A 26,348-nucleotide genomic window follows, 5' to 3' on the forward strand; every position below is an offset into this window, starting at 1 on the left:
AAAGAGTCCAAAGAGATAAGGAGAATCATCCTACCAGCTATTAACAACATCAACAACAGTAAGAATGATATAACAGTTGACATTTATATAGCATTCAATTAGGCACTTTAAAGTTATAAAGTTAGAAAAACATGCAAATGGCAAAGGGACAAACAGACCAATGGAACAAAACAGAGCATTGGAAAAGCCCCACACAGATATGGAACTTGTCCTCTAGCTGAAGGGGTATCCCACACCACCGTTGAAAGGGTTCAGTATGTGGGATGGTACAAGTGGATGCCCACATGGGGAAAAAAGGGCAATTAATAGTTCCCTTCTTCATGAATTATGTAAAATCTAGGCAGATTTTATATATGCCTATATATATGGCAGAAAGCGAAGAACTAAAGAGTCTCTTGATGAAAGTGAAAGAGGAGAGTGAAAAAGTTGGCTTAAAACTCAACATTCGGAAAACTAAGATCATGGCATCTGGTCCCATCACTTCATGGCAAATAGATGGGGAAACAATGGAAACAGTGAGAAACTTTATTTTGGGGGGCTCCAAAATCACTGCAGATGGTGACTGCAGCCATGAAAGTAAAAGATGCTCGCTCCTTGGAAGAAAAGCTATGACCAACCTAGACAGCATATTAAAAAGCACAGACATTACTTTGCCAACAAAGGTCCATCTAATCAAAGCTATGGTTTTTACAGTAGTCATGTACAGATGTGAGAGTTGGACTATAAAGAAAGCTGAGTGCCAAAGAATTGATGCTTTTTTTTTTTTTTTGAGCTTCACTTTGTTATGCTTCACAGATGCTGCATTTTTTACAAATTGGAAGTCTGTGGGAATCTGCTTCCAGCAAGTTTGTCAGCACCATTTTTCCAGCAGCATTTGCTTATGTCATGTCTCTGTGACACATTTTGGTAATCCTTGTAATATTTTAAACCTTTTCATTATTATTTTATGTGTTAAAGTGATCTGTGATCAGTGATCTTTGATGTTACTATAGTAATTTCCTGGGGGTACTACAGACTGTGCACATATAAGGTGGTGAACCTACTGAAAAATGTTGCGTGTGTTCTGGCAGCTCTACTGACCTGTAGAACTCTCCTCCCCTTTGTCCTCGGTATTCCCTGAGACACAAAAATATAGAAATTAGGCAATTATAACCCTGACGTGAGATGGGAATACCAGACCACCTGACCTGCCTTTTGAGAAACCTATATTCAGGTCAGGAAGCAAGAGTTAGGACTGGACATGAAACAACAGACTGGTTCCAAATGGGGAAAGGAGTACTTCAAAGCTGTATATTGTCACCCTGCTTATTTAACTTATATGCAGAGTACATCATGAGAAATGCTGGACTGGATGAAGCACCAGCTGGAATCAAGATTGCTGGGAGAAATATCAATAACCTCAGATATGCAGATGATACCACCCTTATGACAGAAAGTGAAGAGAAACTAAAAAAGCCTCTTGATGAAAGTGAAAGAGGAGAGTGAAAAAGTTGGCTTAAAGCTCAACATTCAGAAAATGAAGATCATGGCATCTGGTCCCATCACTTCATGGGAAATAGATGGAGAAACAGTGGAAACAGTGGCTGATTTTACTTTTTTGGGCTCCAAAATCACTGCAGATGGTGACTGTAGCCATGAAATTAAAAGACACTTACTTCTTGGAAGAAAAGTTATGACCAATATAGACAGCATATTCAAAAGCAGAGACATTACTTTGCTAACAAAGGTCCATCTCGTCAAGGCTATGGTTTTTCTAGTGGTCATGTATGGATGTAAGAGTTGGACTGTGAAGAAAGCTGAGCCCCAAAGAATTGATGCTTTTGAACTCTGGTGTTGGAGAAGACTCTTGAGAGCCCCTTGGACTGCAAGGAGATTAAACCAGTCCATTCTAAAGGAAATCAGTCCTGAATATTCATTGAAAGGACTGATGCTGAAGCTGAAATTTCAATACTTTGGCCACCTAATGCAAAAAACTGACTCACTGGAAAAGACCCTGATGCCGGGAAAGATTGAAGGCAGGAGGAGAAGGGGATGACAGAGGATGAGAAGGTTAGATAGCATCACCGACTCAATGGACATGAGTCTGAGTAAACTCCGGGAGTTGGTGATGGACAGGGAAGCCTGGCATGCTGCAATTCATGGGGTCACAAAGAGTCGGACATGACTGAGTGACTGAACTGACTTAGGCAGATTTTAAGAGAGTAAAATGCAAAATTTGAAATTTTGGGAAGAAAATTACATTACATCTTTATGAGCTCAGTCAGAGAAAAGTTACATGAAATTACACAAAAAGTACAAACTAAAAAATCAATCAATTACAAAGAAATTACATTACAAAGAAAACTTCTACTCAAAAAACACTAACAATAACCAAGATGAAGAAAGAGTGGACATATGTGTATGTGTAACGGATTCAGTTTGCTGTACCTCTGAAACTAACACAACATTGTAAATCAACTGTACTCTCCAATAAAATTTTTTTTAAAAGATACTGACTATACACAAAATCAGAATCAGGACTATATAAAGAATCTGTATAAATCTAAAAAAGTCAAATACCCCCAACAAAAACACAAATAAAGGATATAAACAAGTAAGCCACAGAAGAGGAAATCTAGTCCACACCAAATATAAAATGATAAATACCTTTACTTATAATCAGGGAAACAAAAATTACAGTAAGATACCAATTCGTACTTAACAGATTACCAAAATGTAGAGTGTGCCCCTGTATGCATGTGTGCTAAGTTGCTCCAGTTGTGTCTGACTCTTTGTTAGTCATGGCTCACCAGGCTCCTCTGTCCACAGGATTCTCCAGGCAAGAATACTGGAGTGGGTTGCCATGCCCTCCTCCAGGGAATCTTCCTGACCCAGGAATCAAACCCACATCTCTTACATCTCCTGAATTGGCAGGCAGGTTCTTTACCACTAGTGCCACCTGGGAAGCCCAAGGAGTGTGCCCATACTACAATTCCATATAGAGAGAACAGTGCTATCATTGTAGAAAGTTCTCTTGGGCAGCACTGGTCTAAATCATGCATTGTCTGTATCATCAGTTTGGCTGCATAAGGTTACAGAGCTTTGCATTTTTACATTGATGCTTCCTGTTCAAAACCAGAAGTTTCACATATTTCAGAAGCTACATCTGCCACCCAGTTGCAATCCATGCTCTGAAGGAACTGGCTTAACATGATATCAGTACAGCTCTTTGCAGGCCATCTGCTTTGAAAATACCATTGGTAGAGCCCTTTATTTTTCCACTTCTCTTGCCCACATCTCAAGATTTAACAATAATCTGTACACATGGATTAAGGTGATACTAACTTGGGGGGAGGGGTGAGGAGGCAGCTCCACTGTAAATTGGGAAACAGCAGTGACATTTTTTTACTTTGATTCCAGCCTGGGGCTTTCTAAATAAACACTGCAGAAGTAGTAACAGCATGGTGACTATAGCGGTGTGTGTATGCTTGGTCGCTCAGTCATGTCCAACTCTTTGTGATCCCATGGACTCTACCTGCCAGGCTCCTCCTGCTTATGGAATCTTCCAGGCAAGAAAATTGGAGCAAGTAGTCATTTCTTCCTCTGGAGATCTTCCCAACCCAGGGATCAAATGTCTCTTGCATCTCCTGCACTGGAAGGCAGATTCTTTATCACTGAGCCACCTGGGAAGCCCAAGTATAGCTAATAATACTGTATTGTGTATTTGAAAGTTGCTAAAAGAGTGAATCTTAAAAGTTCTCACTACAAGAAAATAAAACATTTAAAAAAAAAAAAAAAAACCCCGACTCATTTCAAAGGCTGGTAATAAAATACTACCAAGTACTTTTGCAGTCCAGAGACCTTTGCAGGACTTAAAAGAGTAGGTCAAAACCACTTGGAGTCCCTCTGCAGTAAGACACCTTACAAGTAGGAGTTAAAAAAAATAAAAGTAGGAGTATTAAGGTTTAAGAAGCTGAGGAAGAAACCTTCTTCAGACAGAGCTGTTGGAAAGTGGTGGCATTTTCTCTCTCACACAACAGGGGCAGGAGGAGTACTTTTGCCCCAGCACTAATCTAGTAAGGATAACTTCAAGGAGACAACCTGCTTGATATATGTCCACTAGACTCTGGGGGACCCATGGGACTTGGCACCTGGTTTGTGGCTAGAAAACTCTACAGGTGACAGGCAGGTTGTGGCAGTCTGTGGCCACAGAAAAGAGGTTGCATTGGGTGGTGGTGGGAGATAATGAAGAGATCAAGGCCCCATCACACAGACACGCATTCCACAAGCCAGATGTGGACCCTCTGGATAGAAACAGGGTTGGGTTACTTTGGAGAGGGGGCTTTCTCCTAGCATCAAGGTGACCTCAGCAAAAAGAGACTGGATGTCTACAACGGTGCCGTTTGGTGAGGGCAAGAAGGAGATATATTAAATAACTTGCTGGAAAAGAGGCACCACCTATATTGAGGGAACTGCAATCAAGGGCCCTAGCTGGGGCATCTCCAAAGAAACCATAAACATACCAGTTTGTGTGTGCTCAGTCATGTCCAACTCTTTGTGACCCTATGGACTGAAGCCCACCAGTATCCTCTGCCCATGGGGATTCTCCAGGCAAGAATACTGGAGTGGGCTGCCATGGAGATGCCATTTCCTCCTCCAGGGGTTCTTCCCGACCCAGGGATTGAACCTGTGTTTCTTATGTCTCCTGCATTGGCAGGTGGGTTCTTTACCAGTAGTGCCACTTGGGAAGCCCAAAACATATCAGGGACAGAAAGAAATCGGTCTCTAGAATCTGCCACATGCAGAGGGTGTCAATATCAGATTATATCTTTATCAGTTAGGGCAAACTATTTTTGCCCTAACTCCCTTCTTCACTTGCTTCACCCAAGGAGCCAGAGATGGCCCAGTTGGTGATTCGGTGAGTGGCAGGGGGCGGAGGGGATGGGTGGGTGGTGGAGAGTGGAGTAAAGAAAGAAAAAGCTGAGCATGCTTCCTTTGGTACTAAAACCTTCGCTGGGGGGGAGAGATTTCCCTTTAAATGAAGTTCATAGTTTTCACTTCTACACATGATTACTATTTTAAAACTAAAATGAGACTACCACAGACCCTCAGAAATTAAAAGCATAATAAGGAAATAACTATGAACAACTTTATGCCAATAAATTTGCCAACTTAGGTGAAATGGACAAACTCCTTGAAAGACACAAGTTACCAAAGTTCGTTCCTGAAGAAATAATCTGAATAATCCAGTATCTATTGAAGAAATTGACACTGTAGTTTAATGCCTTCCTATAAAGAAAACTCCAGGCATACATGACTTCACTGGGGAATTCTATCAAACATTTAAGGAAGAAATAACACCAATTTCATACAAATTCTCCCAAAGAACTAAACAGGGAAGGGAATACTTCCCAGCTCATTCTATGACTTCACTATCTTGATTGTGGTGATAGATTCTTGGGTGTTTACATGTCAAAACTTATCAAATTATACACTTAAAATACATGCAGAAAACTTACCAAATTATATACGTTAAATACATGCAGTTTCTTGTATGTTTCTTGTATATTGTGGTATAATACAGAGAGGCTGAAACAGCTTAATCAGTTCTTAGAGGCAGTCATAGCATCACAATACTTATATTAGACAGGGAAGCTATCAAATGAATTATCTAAACTTCTACCTTATGAAACTAGCAAAAGAGAAAATTAAATTACCAGGAGGATAGAAATAATAAATATAAAAGCAAGAATGAATGAAACTAAGGTTTCCATTTCTAGGCACAATGGAGTATGTCTACTACAGCCCCTCTCCTACTGATTATTGCAACTAAGAACTCTGGACAAAATATGTAAAGCAGCTATGCAGGATTCTGACAAGTTAAAAGCAAAAAAAAGCAGGTAGACTCTGAAGGTGAGTCAAGTGAAGAAGCAGCCCGTATACCAGGGCATTTCTTTTTAGTCCCCATTCTTTTTTCACAAGACTCTGTCCTAATGGTATATAAACCTCCAGAAGTCCTGAGCTCATCCAAGCAAAAGCCTCACATCAAAGCTTTAAGAACTGAATGAAAGTAATATTTCAACCACAGCTCAATCTGAGACTAACACCTAAGTGACAAATGCATGGAGACAACCATGAAGCCGGCCAGCAAAGGTTCTGAAAGCTGCGCAAAGACTTAAGCCATCATTCAAGTCTCACATTAACCCCCTGAATGGTGCATACACAAAGCAAAGGCTTTGAACACCACATCGATTAGAATCAATACCCACAGAAGACAACACAAAACCAGTGATATGAATCTAACTAGGTTTATCAAGTGATAAATAAAGATTAAAAGCAACAAAACAATCACCACTATCTGGGATAGAATCCAAAATCATTCAACACAACAAACAACTAGCAAAATGTGACCACTTCTCAAGAGAAAAGATAACCAACAGCTGCCAGATGCTGGAAATACCAAAGACATTTTAAGCAGCTATGGAAACAGCTCTATGCGGCAGACACACTTGAAGTGAATGGATAAACAGAAGTTCTCAACTGAGATACAGAAACTATTTAAAAAATGGAAATTTTAGAACTAAAAAAGATAGTATCTGAAATCAGAAAGACAAACAAACCAACACCTGGGGTGAATTGAACAGCAGAATGGAGACGAGAGAGGCAAGAGTCAATACACTTGGAGTTAAACTGACAGAAATGGTCCAACCTGCCAATATGAGGAACAGAGACAAAAAGACTGAGAAAAATAAAAGAAAGAAATACAGCATCAGATATCCATGGGGCAGTATTAGAAGGTCCAACATTCACATCATTGGAGTCCTCCAAGGAAATGAGACTAGTGCAGAAGAAAAGGTCTGAAGAAATAATGGGCAAAAAAATCCCAAATTTTGAAAAAGACATAAAATGACAGATTCAAGATACTAAGCATAGCAGAAACAACATAAACTCACAGAAACACCCAGGAATATTACAGTCAAATATCTGGAAAGCAAAGTTAAAAAAAAATATCTTGAATGTAGTCAGTTAAAAAAAAAGCACACTGCATATGAATCAATTATTCAAATGACTGTGATGTTCTCATCAGAAACAATGAAGATCAGATGATACTGGAACTTCTTAAAATTACTAATGGCAAAAAAAAAAAAAAGAGTCAACCCAGAATTCTACACTGAAGCAAAGAGATTTTGTCATCATATTTATTCTAAGAGAAATGAAACAGGATCTTCTGCAGGGTGGATGGGAAGACTAACAGAAATGATAAAATATCTGGGTAACAATAAAAAAATGGGCCAAAGAACCAAACAGACATTTCTCCAAAGAAGACATACAGATGGCTAATAAACACATGAAAAGATGCTCAACATCACTCATTATCAGAGAAATGCAAATCAAAACCACAGTGAGGTACCATCTCAACCTGGTCAGAATGGCTGCTATCAAAAAGTCTACAAACAATAAATCCTGGAGAGGGTGCAAAGAAAAGGGAACCCTCTTTCACTGTTGGTGGGAATGCAAACTAGTACAGCCACTATGGAAAACAGTGTGGAGACTCCTTAAAAAACTGGAAATAGAATGGCCATCAGTTCAGTTCAGTTCAGTTCAGTCGTTCAGTCATGTCTGACTCTTTGCGACCCCATGAATTGCAGCACACCAGGCCTCCCTGTCCATCACCAACTCCCGGAGTTTACCCAAACTCATGTCCATCAAGTCGGTGATACCATCCAGCCATCTCATCCTCTGTTGTCCCCTTCTCCTCCTGCCCCCAATCCCTCCCAGTATCAGAGTCTTTTCTAATGAGTCAATTCTTCACATGAGGTGGCCAAAGTATTGGAGTTTCAGCTTTAGCATCAGTCCTTCAAAGAACACCCAGGACTGATCTCCTTTAGAATGGATTGGTTGGATCTCCTTCCAGTCCAAGGGACTCTCAAGAGTCTTCTCCAACACCACAGTTCAAAAGCATTAATTCTTCGGCACTCAGCCTTCTTCGCAGTCCAACTTTCACATCCATACATGACCACTGGAAAAACCATAGCCTTGACTAGACGGACCTTTCTTAGCAAAGTAATGTCTCTGCTTTTGAATATACTATCTAGGTTGGTCATAACTTTCCTTCCAAGGACTAAGCGTCTTTTAATTTCATGGGTGCAATCACTATCTGCAGTGAGTTTGGAGCCCCCCAAAATAAAATCTGACACTGTTTCCAGTTTTCCCATTTATTTCCCATGAAGTGATGGGACCAGATGCCATGATCTTCGTTTTCTGAATGTTGAGCTTTAAGCCAACGTTTTCACTCTCCTCTTTCACTTTCATCAAGAGGCTCTTTAGTTCCTCTTCACTTTCTGCCATAAGGGTGGTGTCATCTGCATATCTGAGGTTATTGATATTTCTCCCAGCAATCTTGATTCCAGCTTGTGCTTCTTTCAGCTCAGCATTTCTTATGATGTACTCTGCATATAAGTTAAATAAACAGGGTGACAATACACAGCCTTGACGTACTCCTTTTCCTATTTGGAACCAGTCTGTTGTTCCATGTCCAGTTCTAACTGTTGCTTCCTGACCTGCAAATAGGTTTCTCAAGAGGCAGGTCAGGTGGTCTGGTATTCCCATCTCTTTCAGAATTTTCCACATGACCCAGCAATCCCACTGATGGGCATATACACCGAGGAAACCAGAATTGAAAGAAACATGTGTCCCCCAATGTTCACTGCAGCACTATTTACAATAGCTAGGACATGGAAGCAACCTAGATGTCCATTAGCAGCTGAATAGATAAGAAAGCTATGGTACATATACACAGTGGAGTATTACTCAGCTATTAAAAAAATGCATTTGAATCAGTTCTAATGAGGTGGATGAAACTGGAGATTATTATACAGAGTGAAGTAACTCAGAAAGAAAAACACCAATACAGTATATTAACACGTATATATGGAATTTAGAGAGATGGTAACAATGACACTATATGTGAGACAGCAAAAGAGACACAGATGTAAAGAACAGACTTTTGGAGTGTGGGAGAATGCGAGGGTGGGATGATTTGAGAGACAGCATTGAAACATGTATATTACCATATGTGAAATAGATCACCAGTCCAGGTTCGATGCATGAGACAGGGCACTCAGGTCCAGTGCACTGGGACGATCCTGAGGGATGGGATGGGGAGGGACGTGGGAGGAGGGTTTAGGATGCGGGACACATGTACACCCATGGCTGATTCATGTGAATGTATGGAAAAAAACCACTACAATATTGTAAATTAATTAACCTCCAATTAAAATAAATTAACAACAACAATAACAACAAAAAAAAAACATCTGGGTAAATATACAGAATGGGCTTCTCTGGCAGCTCACCAGTACAGAATCCACCTGCAATACAGGAGACTTGCAGAAGACACAGGTTCAGTCCCTGGGTTGGGAAGATCCCCTGGAGAAGGAAATGGCAACCCACTCCAGTATTCTTGCCTGGGAAATCCCATGGACAGTGGGCTACAGTCCATGGGGTTGCAAAAAAAAAAAAACAAAACAACAAAAAAAAAAAACAGGCTATTTTTCTCCTTTTGAATTCTTTAAGATATGTATGACAGTTGTGGATATATTTGAAACCTATAGCATAACATAAAGGAGGGGAGGGAAGTGACCTATATTGCTATAAACTTTCTACATATGACTTGAAGTCTTAAAACATAACTATATATGGTGAAAGGGTTAATAAAGCATGTATCTCTTAATTGCTAGAGAAAGCACTAAATTAAAAAAAACAAAAACAAAGAAGATACTGACCAAAAGCAAATAGGCGTGTTTAAAATGAAATATTTAAATTGCAGTTATATTCCCTATGCAAGACCTATGCACGCAAAACTACCAAATATTACTGAGATACTAGGATAAATCTTATAGACCTAAATAAATTGAGAGATACACTATGTTTTTGAATTGGAAAACTCAATATTCTTAGCACTTCAATGATCCACAGACTCAATGTAATCCCAAACAAAATCCCTGTAGGCTTTCATGCAGAAATTGGCAAGCTGATTTTAAAATTTATATGAAAATATGAAGGAACAAAACATTATTAAAAGAACAAAGTTGGAAGATTCACTGTACCTGATGTGAACATGTAGGCTACAGTAATTAAGACAGTGCCACGTTGGCAGACAGATCAATGCATATGTGCTCAACTGTTTTTGATAAGGGTACCAAGGTAAGTCAATGGAGAAGAGACAGTCGTCTAAAAAATGCTGCTTGAACAATTAAATATGCATATGCCAAAAAAAAAAAAGGAAAACAATGACCCTTAACTCCTACCAAGTAAAAATATTCATCTCATTATTGGCCATGGACCTAAATATAAGTGAAAGTGAAAGTCACTCAGTCGTGTCCAATTCTTTGTGACCCCATGGACTCCAGTCCATGGAATTCTCTAGCCCAGAATGCTGGAGTGGGTAGCCTTTCCCTTCTCCAGGCGATACAGTCCATGGAATTCTCTAGGCCAGAATACTGGAGTAGGTAGCCTTTCCCTTCTCCAGGGGATCTTCCCGACCCAGGAATCAAACCAGGGTCTCCTGCATTGCAGGTGGATTCTTTACCAACTAGGCTATCAGGGAAGCCTAATAAATATAAGAGCTAACATTATAAACAGTGGAAACAGTGTCAGACTTTATTTTGGGGGGCTCCAAAATCACTGCAGATAGTAACTGCAACCATGAAATTAAAAGACGCTTACTCTTTGGAAGAGAAGTTATGACCAACCTAGATAGCATATTCAAAAGCAGAGACATTACTTTGATGACTAAGGTCCGTCAAGTCGAGGCTATGGTTTTTCCTGTGGTCATGTATGGATGTGAGAGTTGGACTGTGAAGAAGGCTGAGTGTGGAAGAACTGATGCTTTTGAACTGTGGTGTTGGAGAAGACTCTTGAGAGTCCCTTGAACTGCAAGGAGATCCAACCAGTCCATTTTGAAGGAGATCAGCCCTGGGATTTCTTTGGAAGGAATGATGCTAAAGCTGAAACTCCAGTACTTTGGCCACCTCATGCAAAGAGTTGACTCATTGGAAAAAGACTCTGATGCTGGGAGGGATTGGGGGCAGGAGGAGAAGGGGACGACAGAGGATGAGATGGCTGGATGGCATCACTGACTCGATGGACGTGAGTCTGAGTGAACACCGGGAGTTGGTGATGGCCAGGGAGGCCTGGCGTGCTGCAATTCATGGGGTCGCAAAGAGTCGGACATGACTGAGGGAGTGAAGTGAACTGAACATTGTAAAAATATGAGAAAATCTCTGTTACCTTGTGTTAGAGAATTGTTATACAGGGTATAATAGCATGAACTGTAGAAGAAAAATTTGATAAATTGGACTTTATCAAAATTAAAAATGTCTTTTTTGGGAAAGATACTGTTAACATAAAAACAAGCCACAGCATGGGAGTAAAGACTTGGAAAACACATAGTGATAGAGGGCTTGCATCCAGAATATATAAAGAACTCTCACAATTTAATAATAACAAAAATGGCAAAAGATTACAAGAAATAGTTCACCAAAGATATATAGATGGCAAATAAAAGAACATGAAAAGATGCTGAATATCAGTTATTGGAAAAATGCAAATTAATAGTACAATGAGCTACTCTTACACAGCATCTAGAAAGACTAACAATACTAATAATACCAAGTGCTGGCAAGAAAGCAGAACACTGGAACTCTTATATGTTGCTAGTAGGCATCCAAAATGGTACAGTTACACTGTAAAACAGTTTGGTAGTGTCTTGTGAAGTTAAACATACACTTACCATATGACCAAGCAATCCCACTCTATTTACCCCAGAAATATGAAAACATAGGCCCACACAAATGCCTAAACATGAGTGTGTTCATACCAGCTTCTTTCATAATAACCAAAAGCAAGAAAAAATTCAAAAGTGCATTCCTTGGTCTATGGTAAGCAAATGGAGTATCATTTGACTACAGAAAGGAACAGACTGTTGAAACATGTCACAACCCAGATGAACCTAAAAAGCAGTAAGGTAAATGAAAGAAGCAAGATGCATAAGGCTATATACTATAAGATTAATTTATATAACATTCTAGAAAAAAACAAAACTAGAAGAAACAAGATTGGATATGAGAGTAGGGGAGAAGTTTAATTGTAAACAGGAACAAGGAATGTTTTAGGGGAATGAAAATGTCCAATAGCTTGACTGTGGTGGTATTTAAATGACTATATATTTGTCAATATATATAGAACTGTACACTTAAGAGATGTGAACTTCATGGTATATAAATTATACCTCAATAACCCAAACCTCATTTTCAAGAAGAGACTGCAGTTACATATATCATGACAGTACATGGAAAATGCATCTGGAAATTACATTAAAAGATGTCCATATACAACCCACTATCATATTGTGCTAGTTTTGCATTTCCTTTTATGAAAATACCTGTTAAGCATTAAGGATAGAAAAAATACTAAGAAATATTTTATTCTAATTAATGATATGCATGTGGGAGTATTTAGGTGTGAAGTGTACTGATAGCCACAACTTACTTTGAAATGTATTCCACACACACAAAAAAGGGAGATTGATGGAAGAAGAGAGGAATTAGCACACAGATAGGCAATAAAGCAAATACAGCAAAACATTCATTATAGAATCTAAATGGTATTACATGGATGTTCAAACTATAATTATTTTGCTTGTTTTGTCTGAAAATTTTTATAATAAAATGTTGAAGGGAAAAAGACACTGATACAGAACAGCAAAGTAAACCCAAAGAAGTAGAAATGGAAATAAATGTAAAAGGAGAAATCAACAAAATGAAAAAAACAATAAAGAAAATTAACAAAGGTATAAGTTCTTTCTGTGAAAAGCTCAACAAATTGAAAATAATTAATATGACAGCGAGGCTACTCTTGATATGTGGATCTTGACAGAAGATTTTTATTATCTCAGAACAATCCGAGAATTTATGAAATCTGTCAGAGATTTCATCCAGGGCCCAGAGGGGAATATAAGCCCTGAAGTAGCTTGAAGAATGGAGGGATGGGGGAAGAGAACCAAGCTATCCAGTAGTGAGGCTGTGTGCTCTTATTTACTACCCTATCTGACCCATGCTCCTGGGTGATGGCCTTGATAAGTCTCACAGTTCTTTGAACCTCTGTCAGCAGACATTTAAAGCAATGAATCTGAACTAGACATGGGTATCAGAATGTTACAATGCACATAACTAGGCCTCCACAGGTGATACACCTCTGGTTAACAACCATTACATTAAACAAATATTCTATATGGCTAATAACAATACAAAGAATGATTACTTATATTGAGAATTTCCTTTATTCCTAGGCACTTTTTTTTGGTGCTTGACATTTATCAACACATTAAATTCTGTCAGTCCTGTAAGTTCTAGCATTTAGCCCCATTCAGTGGCTAAGTCACATGTACAAAGTGACAGCTTGTGAGTGAAGAAGCTAGAATCTGAATCTAGGCTGTGAGCTCCGAAGTCCAAGCTCTTCACTGGGCTATGGAAGAATAACAAACCTCTTTCCTCTGCCCCAGTCCAAAACAATCAAAGCAATACTTACTTAGTGCCTCTACAGCCCCACACCTGGATGAATGAGAATAAGATGTGGACTCTTGCCTCTAGGGGTTTGTGTTCCAGGTAGAAAAGCCACAGGCATTTGGCTACAGTTTAAAGAAAGTTACCAACTGGAATGCAAAAACAGAAGCTTAGCTATGTTGTTGAAAGTTACAAAGATAGCCAACAAAGAAAGGAAAAATAAAAATTTAACGAACATTGTAAAGCCCTGCAGAGCAGAAGATCAAGGTTAATTGAACTAAATCCTTATTTTTCATAGGAGGGAAAGTGAACAAAGAAATGTAGGTGTGAAGGTACTCCCTGGACCTTTGGAGACGCTCATCAGAGGAATCAGAAACCTTGAAAAGAAGCTGCCCTTGGAGGTGTGACTGCGAATGCACTGAGATTACTTCATATCCCAGACTGTTCTGCACATTCAGACTCAACATGGGAAATGTGACTTCAAAGGGTGGAAGCTGCCTTTGAGTCTATGCTTCCTCCTTCCACAATTAATATTGAAATAAGAATGAGACTCAATTCCTGGAAACACTGGAAGCAGAAAAAAGCAGGCCATCAGCAGACCAGAAACCCTGATGAATCTCTATGGAGCAGCAGATATGGGATTGATTGATAAATTGTAAATTGTAGGCCAAAATGTCCTTGGGAGAAGGTTCAGGGATGCTCTGAGTGAGAGGGTGCACCTGCCAGGCAGGAGTGGGCTCTGGGGAAGCCATCTAGAGAGTCACCTGGAATCAGCTGGGCCCGTCTGACTACAGCTGCAGCCATGAAATTAATCTCTGAACAGCTGTTGAAAAGCAGATGCAGATTCAGTAAAGCTGAAGTGGATCCCAAATGTGCACTTCTACTCTGAGCCCAGGCCATGCCCAGGCTGCTGGTCCATGGAGCACAGTGAAGGGTAACCACTAAGAGGGGGAGAGAAAAAGATGAAGACCAATGTCTCGAGACTTCCTCGGTCACCATAAGGGACCCTGAGCAAAAACAAACAAACAAACAGGAAAGCAGACAGTGCTCACTGAAGCATGCCACTGTGGAAGTAATATGATATGCTCTCAGGTTTATTTATTTTAATAAATAGAGATAATACAAAAGACAAAAGAGCTAAGCAGGAGGGAAGTATTGATAAGAGGGGGAATCTGACAACAGGTGCAGTCAAGTCAGATTTGGAATGGCATGAGAGAAATAAGCAAACAGAAATCTGTGTGAAGTTGACACTGTTTAGCCTTGAACTGAGAGCAGACAATGACACGGGGGTACCTGGCCTGGTAGAGCTAAAGGTCACTAAGCAAAGCTCTTTTGTCCATCCCAACTCCAATAAATCAATAAGCCAGGCAGGATAATTTCCCTGAGGTAAAAGACACTGCATTTCAGACTTTAAGGGCCCACAATATGCCAAATAAAGAGGAAAGATCATCCTTCCATCTGCTTGGCTTCTGATGTACATGTGAATACCCAAGAAAGAAGGTTTAACAGCTTTCAGAAAGGAGGAGGAAGAGGAAAGAGACAAACCTGGGCACGTCTCCCTATACTGGAGATGCTAGAAGGTGGAGACAGGATCTAGAGAACAATAGCAGCCGCCTCTGTCTGAACCCCAAGAATAAGGGGTGGCATGTGGGGCATCATGTAGCTATCATAGCAGTTCATTCCATCAGCCCTCAGTTGTGTCCCCAAGCCTGGGGTTTTTGAGATAAGTTCCCGGGTGTGCCACTGAGGCCAAGATCTCCCTGAGCCATGAAGGTCCCCTTGCCTGGCCCAGCTGGCTTGACGTGGGCTTACCTGGACAGCTCCACATCACGCTTTCTCCAGCTGCCATCCTGGCCTCTTCTTCTCCTTGTCCCAACCTGAAGATCCCATGTAGCTGGGCCACAAGGTATCCTGTTGAGGGGAAATGATAGAGGACTTGGTTATGAACATCTGCAGCATTCCAGAACCAAGGCCCATCCTTGCAGGGCGGGGATGGTCTGGCTTTGGTGACTGCCCTGTGAGCCTAGCCAGTGGGCCCTCAGCACAGACCATCCACAGAGAAGGCAAGAGCATGACCATCCTGGGCAGGGGGCAAATGCCATTAGAAATTCCTGACCAGGAGCCTGAGGCCTGACTCATTCAGGGCCCAGACACCCCTGAGCTGCAGCAGCCCAGAGAGGGAAACACAAGGGGGTGTGTTCCAGTCACCCTGTGGAGGGTTCCTCACCAAGAGAGACCAGGTGACTATAGTTCTCCAACATGACATCCCTGCGGAAGTTCTTCTGAGCAGTGTCCAGCTGCTGCCACTCCTCCTGCATGAAGTCTACAAACACATCCCTGAAGGTCAATGTTTCCTGCAACAACATACTTCTCCTTAGCCCACTGTCACAACAAGGGGGGGTTGGGCGGCAGGGCACTGGCATCCCTCTACCCAGAGGATAGAGGCCAGATATGTTGCTAAATATCCTCCAATGCACATGGCACCCCTCCACAACATAGCATTATCTGACTCAAAGGTCAAGAGTGCTGAGGTGAGAAAAGCTAAGGTTGATCAAACACACAGTGAAATGGAATGGACACAGAAAGGACTAGAATGTGCTGTAATATGCAAAAAGGAAGAAAATAAAAGAAAAGGGGATTCTTCCATCGAGACAAATAAATATGCACACATGATTTCTGGCAGCATGCATGAAATATGAAGGAGATATGGATACATGTGAGAAGGAAAATTATTTTTCACCTTTTGTTGAACGAAGTGTTTGTTTGAATGTTTCATCATTGGTACAGAGTACTTTAAAAAAATGCTCAATTCAATTTACTAATAATCTATTCAGAACACATTTTTAGAATTTCTGCATCCATATTCTTAAATAAAAGTGGTCTTTCACTTTTTACTTTTCTGTAGTATCTTCCTCGAATTTAGGTGGCATCATAGCATGAACTGGATTCCTTCTAATCTCTCAACAACAGCCTAGAAGAGTTGAAGACAGAAATTATCTGGTATTTAAAATTTTGTGAAAGTACCAATCAGTCCAGGATTTGGGAAAGCAAATTTAAAGTGTGAATACCTTTGGTTCAAAAATTTTTCCAGGTGTACTCTCCATAAATACCTGTACTAATGAGCCAACAGATACATAGAAAGCGGTTCATGAGGCACTGTTTACAATAGAAAAATTAAAAAAAAAACACACAAATATTCACGAAGAAAGAAATAGTTAAATGAGACATCCATACCATAAAAAGAGGAACTGACACAGTTTCTATGTACTGATGGGGAACAACACTCATAATATAACCAAGTGGGAAAAGCAAGATGGGTATGGGAGTGTGATGGCATTTGAGAAAAAACACACATTACATGTACCTCTGCTGCTGCTGCTAAGTTGTTTCAGTCATGTCTGACTCTGTGCGACCCCACAGATGGCAGCCCACAAGGCTCCCCCATCCCTGGGATTCTCTAGGCAAGAACACTGGAGTGGGTTGCCACTTCCTTCTCCAATGCATGAAAGTGAAAAGTGAAAGTGAAGTCGTTCAGTCCTGTTGGACTCTTCGAGATCCCATGGACTGTAGCCTACCAGGCTCCTCCGTCCATGAGATTTTCCAGCCACGAGTACTGGAGTGGGTTACCATTTCCTTCTCCAACATGTACCTCTATTTTTAGTTAATTAAACTGAAGTAAATGCATCTACAGCACCTTATCACCAAACTGCTAACAGTGGGCATCTCTGAGGAAGAATGTGGTACTGGGGGAAGAAGAAATAGGGATCTTTTGGATACTGTTTATTTTATGCATATTAGAACATGAGACGTGGATTTACTTTCACAATTTCAAACATAATGAAAAGGCAAAAAGTGAACTGAAAATGAATAGAAAAAGCAAGATAAGTCTATGCATTTAAACAATTTTCTTTGAGAAGGCAAAAATATGAAGCTCAGTTCCAAGAGTAAGAAGTAGACAAAAATGTCTTTTCCTCTTTATCTCGTTCCCTTTTTTTTTTTTTTCCTTTTTTGTGAAAAGAGGAAGGATTGGAGAAACCTGAGGTGGATGACAGGTTGAGCAGAAAACAGCCAGAGCTAAGGGAACTAACATATTTTTTCAAGGTTGCAATATAATTTCCTAATTGTTGCCTCAAATTAACTGGAAACAAAGTAGGGGTAAATTAGGAACTCACCTGGGACATGGCTATCGGTCCTGCTCAGACCAAGGATGGGGATCTAGGAGGGTCGAGGTCAGTGCACACAGCCTTGAGACCATCACCAGCCTAATAACAATAACCCCTGCCCCACAGTGAGGATGATCAGAACACAAGGGCTGGTAGCTCCAGGCTGTTCCCTTGGCTAAGATCCCATGAGTTTTGCACAATCCCATGGGAATTAATTTTCTCTCCCTGGACAGATGTATGACTCGTGTTTAAAGACCTCTACTCAGAAGCCATTAACAACCTGATATTTCCTTTCTCTCAAGAATTCTATGCCTGGGAATTTATCGTAATTTATTTGCAAAGATGTTAACTGTAGGTGTTTCCACCATTCAACAATCTGGAAGCAACTAAAGCTCCAGTAACGGGGACTCAAGTTTAAAAAAAATAAGACACACAAAATGGGAAATACCACATGGGCTTTAAAAATGCAATGGAATCCTGTTCTCATGTCTTAACATATTTAAAAGAAGGTTACCAGAAAGCAGGTGGGTGGGATCTCCTTTGTTAAGCTATATGCATGTACTGAAGAACATCTATTAAAACGTTGACCCTGCTTACCTTTGAGGGTTGATTTCACCTTTCCTTTTTTGTTTACTTGCATTTTATCACTTTTGACAATATTAATTCCTAGTAAAATAAAAAGGATAAATCCTTACAAATCACCTAATTATCACACTGAGCCCTTGAAGTGACACACCCTGAGCAGTCTGGAGACAGGGGCAACTTGCTGCAGTTTGGAAGAAGGAGACTAACCAGGGCTGAGTGCAGGGCAGAAGGGAAAGGGGTGGAGGGTGGAAGGTAGGGGGATGGAGAGAGGTTAAGGGGCTGGCATTGGTCAGGTCCACATGGAACTGGAAACCACTGACCTTGCTCCCCACCACCCTGGTCCTTCCGGCCCACCACCTCCCTATTCCCTCCCTAATACTTTCTTATTTCCCATCATGGCCATTTGATTGCCAAGCTCTTCCTTATTTGGCAGTTTTCAAAACAAATTTTAAGCAAGGAGCTTTTGTTAACCACTGCCACTCTAGCAATCCCTGCCTTAGTATCAGTACAACAAGGTTCAGCAAGATGGAGCTTAGTGAGTCATGCTTCCAGACCCAGTTACTAGCATGAAAATGGGGTAGCATAGCTAGGTGATGGCTACCTAGAGACTACTCTGAGATTTCACAGAAATGCAGAAACCAAAAACATTTAGTCATTTAGTCAGGGTAGAGGAGATTCAACATTTCTGCTACAGGCAAGTGGATTGTTCCTACTATGGGACTGACTGAAATAGCCCACGGCACAAGAGGGGAGCACAAATGTGTGTGCACAAATGCGTTAAGAGTGGAGAAAGTCCTGGGAGGTAGGGAGTCAATCTTTCCAGCCTGATAATGTCCTTGCTAGCACTACCACAGGGAAGCATCCCTCCATCCATCCATAACTTTCATCTCTCTCCTGCAACAGAGGTTCAACTGACCACCATGACATAGCTCTTGATGGTGGCTAGAAGTCTTGCTCTCTCTCAGCGGAAGGAAGGGACAGAGGGCGCTGCAGGTTCAGTTCTTCTAGAACCTGCTATATTCTGACCCACTTCCCTCTAACCAGAGCATTTGAGTCTGTCCTGTGGATCTCCCCACTCTGCCCTGACGTCTGGTGTGGTGCTTCTCTTCCAGCTCCCCTCAGAGAAGCTGTCTTTTGGGTGTTTAGGGGTTTTTTTTCTTTTTTTTTTTTTGGTCTGGCCGCTCGGCTTGTGGGATCTTAGTTCCCTTACCCAGGATCGAACCCTGGACCCTCAGCAGTGAAAGCATGGAGTTCTAACCACTGGACCGCCAGGGAATTCCCAAATGATCTGTCTTATTACTAAGGAGGCAGGACCCAAGGATTCAAAGACAAAGATACCTTTGCTAGGACCTTCCCTTCAGAACCATGTCTCTACCTCTGACCAGGCAAACTCACCTCCTTCTCAGGTCTCAGACTGGGTCTTCTGTAGACTAACTAAGGAAGCCCATGATAGATCAGCTGGCGTCTGAAGCTGGTGAGCTGTTGGCTGTTATGAACCCTGACCCTGGAAAAGGAATGACCACACAGGAGGTGCAGTTAGCAACGTCTATGATGGAGCAAAGTTGAGGAAAATCCACATGTTTCCCTTGACACCAGAAGACACAGTGCCTCCCTCTAGTTTTAAGAGTTGACATTTAGTAAGCTCAGTTACCACCACCATTAGATAAAGAGCTAGGCACTGCCTTACTTCCTAAGAGTCTGGGCTATGGAATGAAACTGACCACCCGCTCTGCTGCTTTTCTTCAGTTAATAACAGAAGTGAGTGCCTAGTATGCTTGTTCTACATGAACAGAGTTCCCCATCTTGAGGAGCCGTATTCTTAGCAGGGGAGAGACAGTAAGCCATAAAGTTGATAAATTCAGGGTATGTTAGTTAGAAACACATAAATAGTATGCTGAAAAAAAGAACAAGGATCCCCCTAGTTTACTGTGTGACTTTGGTCAAGTGTCCGAGCCTTTCTGTTCTTGCTTTCTCTTTGTAAAATGAAAAGAATCATAGTGCCTACTCATGGGGCTATTGTGATGACTAACGTGAAACAATGGTGTCTGGTATTCATTGCTGCTGCTGCTGCTAAGTCGCTTCAGTCGTGTCCGACTCTGTGCGACCCCATAGATGGCAGCCCACGAGGCTCCCCCGTCCCTGGGATTCTCCACGACGCACTAAGTAAACAGCTGGGTTTCCCTCATAGCTTAGTCGGTAAATAATCTGCTTGCAATGCAGAAGACCCGGATTCGATTCCTGGGTTGGGAAGATTCCCCTGGATAAGGAAATGGCAATCCACTCCAGTATTCTTGCCTGAAAACTCCCATAGACAGAAGTGGGCTACAGTCCATGGGGTCACAAGAGTCGGACAGGACTTAGCGACTAAACCACCACCAAGTAAACAGTTGCTAAAGGAATCAATTAATGAACCATTCACTCGTTAACTCCGTAGTCCCCTCCCCGCCCCACGGCCCTGTCACTCAACACCCCAGGGGCGCGAGCTCATTACCCCCCGGCCCACGGCCCCTCTGACCTCCCCATTCAGCCCGTCCCCAATTTCGCCTCCCCTTACTAAACTACCAGGAACCCGAGGTCTGAGGGCGTAAAACAGCCAGCGCCAATTCGCACCACCCTCGGGGTGAGCAGAACACTTCCGTTCCCCGTTGCCCTGGGAGCCCAAGTGCTGCGCACGCGCAGGAGGGAGGTGAGGGGGCTTGGGGGATGGCAAGACAGCCAATGGGCAACATGGCGCCTTTCGGGGACGCTGGTTCTGACGTGGCTCCCTCTGAGGTTAGATGAAGCGACGAGGGAGCGCGACCATTTTCCGCGACGAGTCGTACGAAAGGCTGGGGCGGGGGATGGAGGGGACGGGAAGCGTCTCGAGAGGCAGGAGGCAAGCGGGCTCCGCGCAGACTGTCGTAGCGGAGCCGGGTCCGCTGTCTCCGAGGCCTGCTCTCCCCGTCCTCTTGCGCCGCCGGGACTCCTTGTGTCTGTGCTCCCTGGGGAGTTCCCATCCCTCCATCCCGCAAAGCCACGCTCTCCTCTTTCTTTAGATCATCAGAATAAGAAGCCTCAGCGATAACTACAAACTACATGGGTGCGGCCATCTGGAGGCGGGGCCGGCCCGTTGGAGCTGGGCTCTGGTGTCAGGTCAGGGATCAGAGAACGGAGGTCAGGCACTGTTCGCGAAGCTGCCTGGAGCAGCGGATGGGAGACAGGTTGCTGGGCCGGCAGCATGCACGAATGAAGAAACCATGATGCCTGATTCTCCTGAAATAAATCGAGGAGTTCTGATTTCTTGGAGCCTGGGGATCTTTGGAGAACCTGGGCTTTGCCCATTTTGAAAATGCAGCATAAAGTAGGGGAGAACTGTTTCTCTGATGATGCCAGCCTGTGGCAACGTGGTCTGATAAAAAGTCCTGTAGTGCTCTTCAGGAAAGTTTTCTGTTTCTTGTCAGGGTCTTGGGGAGAGAGGCTAATTGTGTGCTGTGTGCCTGTGGCACTTCCCTGGTTGCAAGCAGAACTTGGTCTGGGCAGGGCAGAATCTGGACGCCGACCCCTGTGCTACAGCCAATATCTGCCAGGCACTGTTGAAAGATACAAGTGAGGAAAGAAGTCGTGGCATCCAACATACATTTATTTATTCTTCCATGTGAACACATTGCTTTCTCCCCCTCTTTCCCTTTGCTCCTATGAGTTAATTGATACTCCCAGGGTAGTTGGATGAATCATAGCCCAAATCTACAACCTGGAGGTCTCTTGGGAAGTGACTCTGTCCCAGTCTTGTGTAGAAGTCCTAGGAGAAGAGTCTGTTTACTGTCAGCCGTGTGAGTGGGGACCCCCCACTCTGTGAATTCCTTGTGCATTTGTAAATGATGGCCAGATTTGGGGATCCTAACCTATTTCCAGAAAAAGTGACCTGACAAGCTTTTCTGACAACACTGTCAAGAGGCAAGAGAAATTTAATAGAGTTAGTGTGATAGTGCCCCGAGGACAGTAGAGAAACCCCTAGTTGCAGAAAGACCTGGTCTTTTGTCCTGCTCAGACTCTGCCCATATCCTGACTTGGCAGGAATGAGTGCTCACACAAAAAGAAGGGGCTGGTGAAGGACGTGTGGTTGTTCACACAGTACCAGCTTTTCCTAGTGTGGCTTGGGCGTCAGGATCCAGGAAACATGCCAAGATATTCTTCTAGCCCACAATCTACCTAGCTGTTGGGATCTTTCTGTCCATAGAAGAGAAGGATTGGCTCCACCACTTACTGGCCCTTTGAGCCTTGTTTACATCATAGCTAAAGACCACCCATCCAAACAGTTCTCATGATTGTTTGAAGGAACATCTCTAGAACTCCAAGCCCAGGACTTTGCCCACAGCAGGCACCTGGCAATTGGTGGCAGTATTTGCTGTCCTCTCCCCAACACTAGGGAGCATGCTAGTCCCCATTACTGCTCCTTCCTGCACTGTGGACTTTCACTTTGTCATCACCCTTGCACAGGATCACCACTCATACCCAACTGATAACATTTCTAAATGACAATTAAGTCTCTAAATATTAATAAGTTAAAATTCACTGTAAATGGTAACTCCAGAAGGTCCCAGTTACTCAAACCCTTATATTCCAAAGAAAAGTCTGTCTGATGAAGACTGGTTCTTGTGCACTCCTGGGAAGCCACCCCAAAGACTCTGGCATGTTCTGCCTAATAGGGTATTTCTGTATTCCAGCCCTCTCTGTTTCATTTGACCAGGTAGCTCCTGCTAACTGTGATTTATGATGAGCATCTGTTTTGTGTCTGAGGCCCTGGGTCATGCTGTGTTCATTTGACATCTGGGGGCTGTAGACTGAGTAACTGAAGTGGTCACATGGAAGCTGCATGCCTGCATGCTTGACCTCCAGTACAATCTCTGGACCCATAGTCATGGTTGAACTTCTCTGACTGGTGACACTGCATACGTTGTCACAGATCGTTTCTGGGAGAATTAAGTGTTGTCCATGTGACTCCTTTGGGAGAGAACAACTGGATCTCACAACTGGTTTCCCTTGGACTTCACCCCTGTGCCTTTCCCTTTGCTGATTTTACTTTCACTGTCATAAATCAACTATGTATATAACAGCTCAGTAGGACTCCCAGACTCTGAGAAGTCATAAGAGTGTTTCCAAGTCCTGAGTCATCCTAGGGAATCATCCAGCCATGGGGACCCTGCACACATTGTTGCTGTAGATTCCCAGGTTGGTTGTTACAACCATCCCAGTGGGTGGGGCTCATGAATCCAGTCTGACTGTGCCCTCAGCAGTACATCTGCTTGGTGTTTGTGAGGAGGTGGCCAACCTAAGGAACAGCACTTGGAGAGCAAGGCTGGGATTTTCCCACCTCTGAGGAGCAGAGGTCCTGAGGATGTGCACTGGGCAGCAACTATTGTTGATGTTCAGTCACTCAGTCATGTCCAACTCTTTGAGATCCCATGGACTGCAGCACACCAGGCTTCGCTGTCCTTTACCATTTACTGGAGCTTGTTAAAACTCATGTCCATTGAGTCGGTGATGCCATCCAAACATATCATCCTCTGTTGTCCCCTTCTCCTGCCTTCTGTCTTTCCCAGCATGAGGGTCTTTTCCAGTGAATCAGTTCTTCACATCAGGTAGCCAAAGTATTGGAGTTTCAGCTTCATCATCAGTCCTTCCAATGAACATTCAGAACTGATTTCCTTTAGGATGGACTGGTTTGATCTCCTTGCTGTCCAAGGGACTCTCAAGAGTCTCCTCCAACACCACAGTTCGAAAGCATCAATTCTTCAGCACTCAGCTTTCTTTATAGTCCAACTCTCACATCCATACGTGACTACTGGAAAAATCATAGCTTTGGCTATATGGACCTTTTTAATACACTGTCTAGGTTTGCCTAGTGGCAGCTGAGGGAGCTTGTTTTCTTGCTGAGCTGTAGGGTTCAGCTGAAGGTCCCTGGTACCTCCCCCTTCCTGGAAGTCTTCCCTGGAATGACTGTGGTGACAGGTCTGTTGAGCAATGCCTTGATGACATTATGCTTTCTGAACTGCATGAGTTTCTGTAGGAAAAGGGAAGGCCAATTCAAGTGTTCACTCCTGGGTGGACTGCATAGCTCTCTGAGCCACTACTCCTGCAGATTTCCCACAGGCAGGAAAGTGTGTGGAGTGAGTGGAGCTGGAATAGACAAGGTGGGAATCGAACCCAGGGGACTGGTTGATGGCTCCAAAATGGTAGCGTGAAGCCAGTCTCACGGATGTCTGATGGCCTAGAGGTTAGAACCTCAGCCTTTGGGTGATTGTGTCCTTCAGCTGAGAAGGGTGTACACCATGCAAACCCCATAAGTAATAAGGTCTCTTTGTGTTCTTTAAAGATGCTGTAAAAAGCCAGTGTGTAATAATATGTGCTGTGGACTTAGGCTCTGCCAGGCACTGTCCTATGTTATTTATATTCACTTCTAACTTAAAATTATTATTAGAATCCCTCGTTATTATACTATACTTTCCAGATAAGGAAACAGAAGGATGTGCATGTCAAGTGACTTACCAAAAGCTTCACAGCTAGTAAATGAAATAAAGAATTAAGATTAGGCAGTTTGACTCCAGAATATATACATTAACCTCTACTCCATTCAGTGGTTATGAGAGCAACCTCATTTAAGAATAAGGATGAGGGTGATTACATATTTTGGTGAAATGTGTAGAGCAAGTAAAGGGCAGAACTGAAAGTAGAGCCTAGGTCTCCTGACTGCAAATCCCATTCTTTATTTTCAAGCTGACATTGGTCTTTTCCCCCACGCCTCTGGATCAGTACATCTGAGACTTGAAGGCACAGAGGGATCCCCTTGGGATCAAATTGCAGATTCTGAGTCAGTAGTTATGTGGTGGGCCTTGAGAGTCTGTGTTTCTAATGAGCTCCCAGGTGGTGCTAATGTACTGGTCCTCAGAATATACACCTTGAATCCAAATAAGGTTTCTCAGACCCTCTAGTTTAGCAGCTATGACGTCTGCTTGGAACACACAGAGACACAGATGTAATCAGGGATGAGGGATAGAATTGGGTGCTCTCTGAATCTCAGTACTGAGGCTTCTCACTAATTTCCTTCTGAGTTTGAAGACTCTCAAGCCCATGGAGGGAAAGGAAGCTTCAGAGAGTTGTTAATAGGCTGAGACTAGGACCTAATCTACTTGACTTCCCAGCCAATGTTCCTCTCTACTCCTTCCCTCCCTCTGTTGTACAAGAGCTTCTGAGGGAGGAGACTAGTAAAGGAATGGATGCTCAATGATGGATTACTTAAGACTTTTCAAGAACCACTGGGGTGATCTCCAATCCAGGCCTCCTTGTCCAACATGCTGTACAAGTCTCAGCCACTCAAGAGGACCTGGCTGTATTGAGCCCAGGAAAAAGGTCCAAATAGCTCTCTTTGTAAGTCTACATACCTGCGCTGGTAACACCATGGGCAAAATAGACCCCCAGGGACCTCTCAGATGCCCAGACACTATTTGTAAGCTCAACTGCCTGTCCACAAACTCCAGGGACTACCAGTAACTACATATATGGAACAACACTTGTATTAGGCTGAATTAGACCAAAAGATATATATATATATATGGGAATACCAGACCACCTAACCTGCCTCTTGAGGAATCTGTATGCGGGTCAAGAAGCAACAGTTAGAAATGGACATGGAACAACAGACTGATTCCAAATAGGAAAAGGAGTACGTCAAGGCTGTATATTGTCACTCTGCTTATTTAACTTATATGCAGAGTACATCATGAGAAACACTGGGCTGGAAGAAGCACAAGCTGGAATCAAGATTGCCAGGAGAAATATCAGTAACCTCAGATATGCAGATGACACCACCCTTATGGCAGAAAGTGAAGAGGAGCTAAAAAGCTTCTTGATGAAAGTGAAAGAGGAGAGTGAAAAAGTTGGCTTAAAGCTCAGCATTCAGAAAACAAAGATCATGGCATCTGGTCCCATCACTTCTTGGGAAATAGATGGGGAAACAGTGGAAACAGTGTCAGACTTTGTTTTTTGGGGCTCCAAAATCACTGCAGATGGTGACTGCAGC

The 26,348-nt window shown here is 42.6% G+C and overlaps 1 protein-coding gene across 1 annotated transcript in view; it reads right to left on the reverse strand.

Annotated features, from left to right (window-relative positions):
- The window catches only part of ZNF674 (zinc finger protein 674), a 36,267-nt gene extending 14,979 nt beyond the window's left edge, over nt 1-21,288 (reverse strand). The window contains 5 exon segments of the mRNA XM_052662723.1: nt 15,357-15,455; nt 15,772-15,898; nt 17,717-17,736; nt 18,305-18,373; nt 20,862-21,288. Of these exon segments, the coding sequence (XP_052518683.1) occupies nt 15,357-15,455; nt 15,772-15,898; nt 17,717-17,736; nt 18,305-18,373; nt 20,862-21,288 (742 nt within the window).
- Between the last annotated feature and the right edge of the window lie 5,060 nt (nt 21,289-26,348).

This window comes from Budorcas taxicolor, chromosome X, assembly GCF_023091745.1.
Source record: "Budorcas taxicolor isolate Tak-1 chromosome X, Takin1.1, whole genome shotgun sequence".
NCBI classification, from domain to species: domain Eukaryota; kingdom Metazoa; phylum Chordata; class Mammalia; order Artiodactyla; family Bovidae; genus Budorcas; species Budorcas taxicolor.